This window comes from Rattus norvegicus, chromosome 8 (assembly GCF_036323735.1).
Source record: "Rattus norvegicus strain BN/NHsdMcwi chromosome 8, GRCr8, whole genome shotgun sequence".
NCBI classification, from domain to species: domain Eukaryota; kingdom Metazoa; phylum Chordata; class Mammalia; order Rodentia; family Muridae; genus Rattus; species Rattus norvegicus.
Genome location: NC_086026.1, coordinates 76,167,624 through 76,177,997, shown reverse-complemented (window position 1 = coordinate 76,177,997; position 10,374 = coordinate 76,167,624). Strand labels below are relative to the sequence as shown.

General features: G+C 48.5%; 1 protein-coding gene across 5 annotated transcripts in view; it reads right to left on the bottom strand.

The window, feature by feature from the left end:
• Car12 (carbonic anhydrase 12) overlaps positions 1-8,275 on the bottom strand; it is a 55,743-nt gene extending 47,468 nt beyond the window's left edge. For 2 of the 5 annotated variants that reach the window (XM_063265771.1, XM_006243311.5), the window contains exons 1-2: positions 7,968-8,275; positions 4,247-4,267 (exon numbers count right to left, since the gene is read on the bottom strand). In XM_063265771.1, coding sequence (XP_063121841.1) covers positions 4,247-4,267; positions 7,968-8,052 — 106 coding nt within the window. In that variant the 5' untranslated portion in view covers positions 8,053-8,275. Of the gene's footprint in view, positions 1-4,246; positions 4,268-4,573; positions 4,608-7,967 lie in introns of all 5 variants that reach the window. The other 3 variants (XM_063265772.1, XM_063265774.1, NM_001080756.2) reach the window with 3 other exon arrangements.
• Positions 8,276-10,374: the final 2,099 nt, after the last annotated feature.

Below are 10,374 nucleotides of genomic sequence, written 5' to 3'. Positions count from 1 at the left end.
CACCTTTGCCCACGGAGCCATCTCTCCAGTCCACAGTGGGATTTTTGCTGTTGTTTTTTAACATAAGGCTAGCAAAACCTGCCTACCAGAGAAAAATGACTCTACCAGCTATCTGTACATTTTCACCTTTTGCACTGAATCTAATGTATTTACAAGCAAGTGCATGTTTCATAAGCCAACAGCTTGGTGGATTCTCATAAACTGTTCACAGTACACATGCCAAGGAACTGTGTATACTCAGCTACCTCTGATGCCACTTTCCAGTCACCTCCTCCTCACTGCCCACAGGACATCCACTCCTTGACTTGCAGCCCCAGGTTTGCCTTAGCAGGCTGGAGTTTGTCCTCTGCTCACATGACAGCCTGACTTGCAGGTCAGTCACTCGGCAGTTGAGCAGGTAAAGTACCCAGCTCTACGGGGAGGGCTGGGCACTGGCTTAAAGTGGAGGTGGGCAGGAGACCGGCTCCATCCCCTTGCCTCTCTCATGACCAAGTCTCAAAAGTTCTAAAGCCAGCGCAGGAACAGAGAAGGGGCAGGACCTGGGCCATCTTGGCTGGAAGATGATCCTGTTTCTGGAGATCCACGCTGAGGTCAACATGGCAGCTCAGTGCCAGGGACAGCAGAAAAAGAAATTCCCATATACTTCTAGAAGTCCAGCGGGAAGCCTGGAGCAAGGTGATTTAGTGTAGCTGTGTGCTGGGTTCTGGACCCTGGAGAAACCAGCACATGGCACTGGTTGGGCTTGTGGTGTTCTGTTCAGCCCTTCCTGCTGGGAAACCACTTCTTTCCAACCCCAGTGCTGAGCCTGCTGTCTACCTGTGTGACTCTGGGTACAGGTGCCAACTGCCAGCTGCCGGCCTGGACCTGTTGCCTCCTGAGCTGCCCTCATTCTGTCCCCCAGTACACATCTGCACTGAGGGATGACTGTGCACCCCTAATTGAAGCCAGCTTTGGGCTGGGTTTGTAGCCCAGGGGTAGAGTACAAGCACAAAGCCCCAGGTTTAATCCCAGTGACACATAAATTGGACATGGTAACACACGCCTGTAATCCCACCTCTCAGGGGGTAGAGGCAGGAGAGTCAGAATTCAGTCATCTTCTACTACATTGTGAGCTTTGGGGGCCAGCCTGGGCTAAGAAGAGACCCTGTCTCAAAACACCAAAAGCAAAAACAGAGTCTAGATTTTCCAATGTTCTCATCACTTATTATCAGAGTTTGTCCTTCATCACGGAGCTGTTCTAACTGCACAGTGCAGATGGCAGGGCTCTGCCCAGGGCAAGTAGTCAGGAAGAAGAGTCCTAGGCCGGGCCTCATGGCTACTCAAAGAAGCCCTTCCTGTAACAATGCTCACAACAGCTACAGTTGATATGACTGTTCCCTGTTCCCTCCTCATTTTGCCTGAAGGCTGGGGGCGGGGGGCTATGACAGAGACCCAGAGAACCCTGTAGAGACATGACTTGTGTGTGAGATGCCAGCAGAAGCAGTGGGGGCAAGCTAGCGCTAACTCTCTGGCTAGAAGGACCTTGGGTCCTTTCATATGGCTCAGTGGGCAGTGCTCATCTCGATTCTAGACAGGCGACTCTCAACCTTCTTGATGCCGTGACCCGTTAATGCTGTTCCTCATGTTGTGGGGACCCCCCAACCATAAAACTATTTTCACTGCTACTTCATAACTTAATTTTGCCACTGTTACGAATCTAATGTAAATATCTGATATCCACGATATCTGATATGCAACCCCTGTGAAAGAGTTGTTTGAACCCCCAAGGGGTCATAACCCACAGGTTGAGAGCCTCTGTTCTAGAGGCCTTGTGTTAGGTCCTCAGCACAGCAAATGTACATAAATAAATAAATCTACATCTTGGGGAATGTCTTTAAAAATACAGGTTTCTCCTTGCATTCAGGCTGAACCCAGAAACTGCATTTTCAGAGAGCATTCCAGAAGATTCTAGTGTAGCTGATCCCATGACATAGTCTGAGGAACACTGATCTATACAACCCCATCCTTAGGTTGCAGATGGGAAAAATGAAACCTAGAGGAACTCCAATGGCTTACTGAGAGTCACAGAATCCATTTACACATCCTCCATTGTGGTATACACAAATGCACACGCGGGCACACGTGCAGGGAACACACAGAACCTGACTGAGGGACTCTTCCATAGGCAGACTCTCGCCCTGACCTGTTTTTGTAAGGTGAGTGTGAAGACAGGGGACAGAACAGAGTTTTCTCAAGAGTCCAGCACTTATCTTCTTTCTATCGGCCCAAGTGTCTTCTTCCTAAAACCCAGATGTGCTCCCTCCCCTGCCCACTACATGCAAAACAAGACAGAACTTCCTGGCCTCCTCTGCCTGACCCATTCTTTCTGACCTCCAAACCCATGACTCTTCTACAAAGCCTTCTCCACGTGCTTCCTTCCGATTTCAGGTGCTTGGCCTCCCGTCTCTGCCCGCGTGATGCCCTTGGCACCTGGGCCAACAGCACTTCTCTCACCTTGCCCAGTCCTCCTGTTCTTTTAAGGCTGATGTAGGAATGTGGTTCCTTCAGGAAGTCTCTTTACCTTCCAGCCCTGGGTCTCTCCTCTGACAATCAGAGCACTGGACCATTCATTTGCAATCTGCGCTTACTACCTATTATGTTCTGCTTTGAACTATGAACTTTAGTAATTTCCAGCTACACAGCTCAGCATACCCTTCTAATTACCCACCCACCTAGTAACGTGCCTTGCACGTAATAAGTACATAAAGGATGTTAGTAATAGTGGAGCTATGCAGTGCTGGGGGGCGGGGTGCCGAATGCCTGGGGGCTTGGCCTGGGAGAAGGTAGTTTTTGGTTCAGTGACTTTCCTATGTTTCCTGGCTACCCAAGCATTCCAGAGGTAATCTTTGCACACCAAGGTCAGACTCCCCTTCAGTATGCTTCTACTCTCATAATCAACTTTCCTGACTGTCACCACCCATAGACATTGAGTCTCCTGGCTTCAACATTGGCAGAACACCTCTGCTTTCTTCATCTGACAGGGTCAGGGAGGTCATTTCTATGCTGCATCTTGTGCAGTGGACTCTGTCCATATCAAAATATCACTAACTTTCCTACACTGGTCAGAAGGCCAGGTGCCTGTCTTTCTGTTCCCACTCCAGCCAGTGGTGAGATTGCCAGTTCACTGCCATGATGTAGCCCTGCCAACTTTCTTACAGGCTGGCCAAACCGGCTAACATGTTCTTAACCGAGCCCCCAGAAGCCCTGGGCCATATTTCACACAGGACGAGCCTCACTGAAGACTGACCATTATCTCTGCATCCACGACCTGCTTACAACATGGCCACAAGATGTTAATTTCAGAATCACTGACAGCTTAAGTTATAGGTCCTGAGCCAAACTTTCAGAAGGGAGCCCTTTCTTCTTTGTTTGTTGAAGTACACATGACCTGTGAGAAGGAAGGGCTCCCTCCTGCCAGGGCCCCTGCAGCTGGAGGTCTGGGAGAAATCTTTACTGGAATTTGGAAGTCTTAATCCTGAGTCTCACAGTTCAAGTGCCTAGAGCAGGTTTTCTACTTGGGGAAAACTTCAGAATATAGCTCTCCTCCCAACAACCCCAGCCCGGCCATTTCCAATCACCCACATACCCCAAATAACCTCCATCAAGCCTCTGTCTTTCTTATTAAGATATTCACCTCCATAGATGATAGATAGATAGATAGATAGATAGATAGATAGATAGATAGATAGATAGATAGATAGATAGATACATAGATAGATAGATACATAGATACATAGATACAGAGATACAGAGATACAGAGATACAGAGATACAGAGATACATAGACAGACAGACAGACAGACAGACAGAGGCCTTGTGTTAGGTCCTCGGCACAGCAAAAGTACATAAATAAATAAATAAATCTATACCTTTGGGAATGTCTTTAAAAATACAGGTTTCTCAGGTTTCTCCTTGCATTCAGGCTGAACCCAGAAGCCTGCATTTTCAGAAAGCATTCAAGAAGATTCTAGTGTAGCCCATGCTACATTAGACATAGTCTGAGGAACACTGATCTATAGAACCCCATCCTCAAGTTGCAGATAGGGAAAATAAAACCTAGAGGGGCCCAAAGGGCTTACTGGGAGTCACAGAATCCATGCACACATCCTCCATTGTGGTATATACAAGCACACATATGCACACATATGCACACACGCACACCACACACGCACACACACACTCACACACATTTAGAATCTCTACTTACCAATGTAGGTCCACTTGGATCCTGTAAAGAACAGAGGGAAACAGATAAGTACAATACAACAGAGCTGAAGCAGGTGAAGAAGAAACTCCACATCTAGTTTTGAAATGGGCGAGGCTGAAGAGGAAGTCAGTGCCCCAAATAAGAACTTCTGACTTAGAGCCAGAACCATGTCTCCTCGGAGCTGTGCTCCACACAGAGCTCAGGATGGGGAGTTTATGGGGGTGGTTGTAGACCCAGTAAGGGGCTTCTGGAATAGATGCTATCCCTAGACATATTAGAAAACCAAACATAGGGGCTGGGGATTTAGCTCAGTGGTAGAGCGCTTACCTAGGAAGCGCAAGGCCCTGGGATCGGTCCCCAGCTCCGGAAAAAAAAAAAAAAAAAGGAAAAAGAAAACCAAACATTATTAACTGGACAGGGAATTCCAAGTGACTTGAAACTCCAAAGGTAATCAATGTGTTGGTTTAGTGGAATCTCTCTCATTCTCTCTCTCTCTCTCTCTCTCTCTCTCTCTCTCTCTCTCTCTCTCTCTCTCTTGCTCTCGCTCTCGCCCTCTCACCCTCTCTTCCCTCTTCTGGTAGATATCTTGGGTATGAGTGATAGGGCTCCTCACAATGGACCAAACACTCTTGCGTTCTATCTTCTCCCATGCTGGAAACACTATTTAGCATCTTGCTTTTTTTCCATTCAACACCATATCCTGGAGAACTTTTTACATCAGTACCCAGGGAGCAGAAATGGAAGGTGTTTTCCTCCAAGAGAGCTGCCATCCTCATCTGAGTCTCAATGCCAGCCCTAGCAGGAATATGGAGGAGAAATCCTGCCAGGAATATAACCCGAGCCACCCACCACCTCCCACTCTCCACCTTTCACAGTGCACAGGTCCCACATCAAGTGATATTTTTAAGCAGTTGTTGCAGGACTCTGCTCTTGTCGCCCGGCCTGCCCACCTTCACCCTCCCTCTGGAAGAACACTGAACCCCCAAGCTGAGATGTGTCTCCCTGTACACTGGGGGACTCCTGAGCAACTTTTGCTGTCGTCTCTGAGTGTCTCTGGTTGGGAGGAATAGCTGGAAGAGTAAAGACCTGGCTCCCCTTTGTTTCTCGATAAAATGTGGTGTCAAAGATCTGACCACCCTCTGTGAGCAGGACTGTCCTACTCAAGCCAATGGTGGCTTCTACATTGTGGTTTTTTTTTTTAATTTTTAATTTTTTTCCCCAGAGCTGAGGACTAAATGCAGGGCCTTGTACTTGCTAGGCAAGCGCTCTACCACTTAGCTAAATCCCCATCCCCCTCAATGGTGGCTTCTAAAAGCTGAAAGAGAACCTTGCTTTTTCATTTCTGTCTTTCCAATGCTGGTATCACCTCTTTTTTCCCCCTCCATTGCTGCTATTACTGCCTTGTTTCATTTCTTTGCCTCTGTGTTAATTTCATTTTTTAATTTTCAGACTTAATTGATAATTTTGATCAAATGACATCTGGACACAGTTTAGAGTCAGACAGTTCTGCGAAGCTTCTTAACAAATATCACTGCCCCTCCCCCAGTCACTTGCCATTTAATTACTTCCCAGGGTGGTTTTAGACTCTTTTAAATGATTCTTTGAGTATTTTCTCCATACCTTTTGAAAATATATTCATATTGTCCCCATTTGGGTTTTGTACACTCAAGCGCCATTTACTGACTTCCTACCATAGAAGAGGAGAATGTAGTTTTCAGGTGATGTCAGGTGACCTGTCATAGATAGACCATATGCCTGCTACAAGTCTCGGCATGTTTATCACTCATGTACCATGTTCCCATGAATTTCAGGAGCTTTCTAAGGGGGGGGGTGTGTGTGTCAAGCTCTTCCTAGAATAGAACCATTACCTTTCAAAAAAGAAAGTTGAATTTGGGCAGCTCAGCAGTGCCTGTTGGAACTTGCAAACTCGGTTGGCACCGGGCAAGGAGATGCCCTGAGGAGAGGGCATTTAGCAAAGTCAGGCCAGAGGTCCAGGGTCCTGCCCTGCCTCCTTCCTGTCATGGGTGCTAGCAGCTCCAGGAGCTGATGACACTGCATTCAGGCAGCATGACCTTGCCTAGCTCTCCACCTTCAGTTCAGGCAGAGCAGGCTCAATGGAGTTCACTGAATCAGCCCTCAGCCATTGCAACAAAGAACACCATGCGGTCTCCAAAAACCTTTCAGCTTCACCTTGTGCTTCTCCTACTCCTGGACTGGGGGCTCTTGTGGGGGGGGCAACTTGGGCAAATTTCAACCCCCAAGTGCCAGGCAGAGCACACTTTGACCCCTTACTCAGCTAACCCTCCAGCCCCAATCTTGTATTAACTGTCTTCTGTCCTCCTCAGTGAGTTTTGTTTGGCTTCATCCCCTGAGGCAGTCAAGAAAGCTGCCCAATAAATATCAGTATAAAAGCTTAGAACCTAGAAGTGGCTAAAACTGCTCAGCGTGAGTGAGAGTAGACTGCAAGCTCCCTCTTACCCAGTTTGGAGAATGAGTTGGACATGATGGGGTGGGGTTGGGGGAGAATGGTTAGCCCCAAACTTGTAAAAAAAAAAAAAAGAGCAATAGAGAGTCCTTCTCTCCTCTGTGTGAGGTGCTTGGTGCTAACACAACTTCTGGTGAACTTCAGTCTCCATAGATTTCTTGAGAGTTAACAGTTAGCCAAAGTTAGCAGTTTTCAAAATCGATCCCCACTTTTTTGGGACTTCTCCCACATTCTGCTTCTTCCTGACTGCATGGGGAAGGTGACAGTAGGCAGACCCTGCCAGCCAGTGGACGAAGATTCAGTAAAGGGATCATTGCATGTTACCCACAGAGTCCAGGGAAAGGAGTGCAGAGCTCTGATCCTGCTGGGCAGGAGCAATGCTCTCCCTGCTGCCTCACCAGAGGCAATCATTTACAGCCATTACGGTCACTCTTGTTCCCTTTTATGGCAACCCAAGAGCTGTACACCCACAAGTATCGCCACAGTGTGGGGTCCACTGGCACAAGCAGGACCCAGTCCCCACCTTCTCCTAAGGAAAGTGGCTGGGGGAGAGGCAGGCTAAAGCTTGCTTTCCTTTTCTTAGTCCAAAGGAGTTAATTATCCAGGCTTTGGACACGAGCCCACAATTCAGGCTCCTCTTCCCACCTCAACCTGACACCGTACTCAGCACCCTTACCCTTTGGGTTTCAGCCCCTTGCTACAATTAGAAATAAGGCACGTGCACTCACATGTAGGTTCCGTGTAGTAGAGTTCTCCAGAGGAAAGACAATGATTAACGGTGGACTACATTATCCCCCTGACAGGGAGGTGAAGCCTACTGGTTAACTGCCTCAGAGTTCTGAAGATCAGCCAGACCCCCCTTCTTGCGGACCACAGCACACAGGAAGACAGATAGTCCTTTCTCAGCCCTCTGCACGTGGTTCCGGGATCCTGGCTAACAAGTTTCCAAGCCCATCTCCAGAGGTAGTAGTGCTCAGAAAAGAGGCAAATGAGTAACTACAACTGTGCTCCAAGCATCTTTAAAAAGGCAACGTGCCTCCAACTAACCTCAGCGAACAGTGCGTCTCAAAGGATCCCAAAGCTAGCATCCTTTCTTGAAAATGTGCTAGGCACACAGCAACTTCCCCGCTCGCTCAGTAGTGATTTTACCTTGCTAGAGCCTGGCAGAAATCCTTCTGCCCGGGTAAGGCTGAGTGCACAGAACTCATTTTTTTTTTAAGCAAGCAGAAACTTTACCGTTGAGTGGGGCTGAGCTGGAAGGTTGCTCCTTAAGGATCACCAATAGGAGGACGACAGTAGCGTGCAGGCTGCAGTGAGGCATCTTTGTCCCGGCGACTCAAAGCTGCCGCTGGCTCTAAGCTGTGGGGCGCTCTGTTCCGCTCCGAGCTGGCAGCGGCACACCAGCACAGCGTGCACGTAGCCTGGGACCAAAGCGTGCACGTCGGTTGTGTCGACTCGTGGCCGCCTCTAGGCTGCTTTTTATGTGGCGACTCAACCCTAAACATGATGTCATCATGCAGGAGGGCGGGGCAGAACGCCCAGCCTACCCGAGGGCAGGAGCCCCAGGTCCAAGGTGAGTTACAGTCCTGACTTAAGTGGTCCTCAATGGCCCACAGCTTTCTTCTGGGCCACGGGTTACCTGGGGGAGCCAGTTCTCCCAGGGAGGTATGGAAGTCAGGGACCCATACACCACCACTCACTTCCCTAGATGTGACTGTGGTCTGTCACCGCCCTTACTTGAAAGCCCCAGCATAGGATGCTGTTTGGGTCAAAGCCTCATTCAGAGCCAGAATGCTTCTGCCTGCTCTGGACCGGATAGGCAAGTAGCTGCGAATTGCACAGTGCATCCAGATTAAGCTCTTCTCAATGAAACCACAAAGAGACTGCGAATAAGAAACCGAGATAAAGACATTCACAAGAATGAATAGCATTTCCCCTATGAGGAGACAGGAAGACAGGCACACTCCTTGTGCAAATTCACAGGATTGGTCCATCCTCAGTAGGAAGCTGCTGGAGAAGGTGCCTGCCCGCTCGGAAGTAGTGGTGAAAGCAAAGGATTTGTTTCATTACTGAGTGGAAAGCGTCTGAGACCAGGCTAGGTGTTGTGTGGATCAGTGGCCAAGCGGGTTCCAATGCTGGTTTACCCCCTGTGGCTAGTGCCCACTCTTCTCTCACCTCTGCCTGCTTTGTAATATGCATACTTAGGCTCTACACAAGAGCACGTTGTTCTGATCACTTTCGTGTCGAGCCCATGGGGAGCTGAGTCTTATTGGCCTCCTGCTCTGTTGTCCCCCACACTTATTTCCTATATCTTCTGTTTGTTATTCCCACCCCTGAGATGGTTTCTGCTTCCCTGGCCCCTCCATGTGTCTCTATACCACCTCAGGTGTGGGTCTGGGTTTCCTGCTCCTAGTATCCCTGTCCTCCTACTGCCTACACATATGGACAGTACATAACTTCTAAGTTTGTAACCTGGCCCATCATGCCCTCTTCTCTGGGCCAAGGCAACCAGCCCAGCCTTCCCTGTTCCCCTGTCTGTTCTGACACTTAACCTATATAGATTCAAGTTGGCCTTGGTGACCAAAGAAGACATTTGTTCACCTACAACTTGGAGAGACTGGGCAGCCGAGAACCACCAGGAAGCAGGTGCCACCTGTATTTCAAGGAGTGTTACCATTCTGTCCCTAACAGCTCGGCTATTGTATGGGTAATAAAGGGCTTGAAATCTCTTCAAGGAAGTTGTTACAATGACAATTTTGTCACAAGCATTTCCGGACCACAATAAGCTTAAGGGTGACCTTTTCTCTGAGATAAATGGCCTTGAGTGAGCTCTGGGGTATCCTAGCAGCACTATGGTTAAAAGCTGAAGTGAATGGAGAGCAGAGGCCCAGAGAGACGCCTGCATGTCAGAGGTGCAGATTCTGGGGCCAGAGAGTGGAGCCTTGACTGGTTCAAGGCCAACTGGACCATACCCGCCACTGGCCTGTGCCACTCCCACACCAGGTGTTTTTTCAGCATGTCGGAAAGTGCCCGGTTCAGCTTCTCCTCAAATGTTTGCTTTAAAAGGTTCCCTGAAGATGGAGAGAAAAAAGGAGGAAACGATGGAGTTAGTAAAACAGTAAGACCAGATCATAAACTAGGAGTCACAGAGAGAAAGCTTGTGATGTTCCTAACACGTCTCCATCGGACAGCTGGCTAATTGGTAAAGAATGTTTAACAAAAGGGACTCAAGAACATAAGCTGAAACTTGGTGTGGTGGGTTATACCCGAAGTCCCAACACATGGGAAGCCGAGGCAGGGGGATCTCTGAACTACATAGTGAAACCCTGTGTTAACAAGAAAAGGGCAGAATAATATGGGAGGAGATAAGAAAGAGATGGCTCAGAGGGTGAAGCTGCTTGCTGGGAAAACCTAGTTGCCTGAGTTGATCCTTAGATCCCACAGTAGAGTCTAAGGAAGGAGAGAACTGACTCCTTCAAGTTGTCCTCTGAACTCAACATGTATCCTGTATGCCAAAGCATGCTTGCCTCTTAGCCCCACAGTGACAATGGTGGTGGCGGTGGTGGTGGTGGTGGTGGTGGTGGTGATGGTGGTGGTGATGATGATGATGATGATGATGATGATGATGATGATGATATTTTTA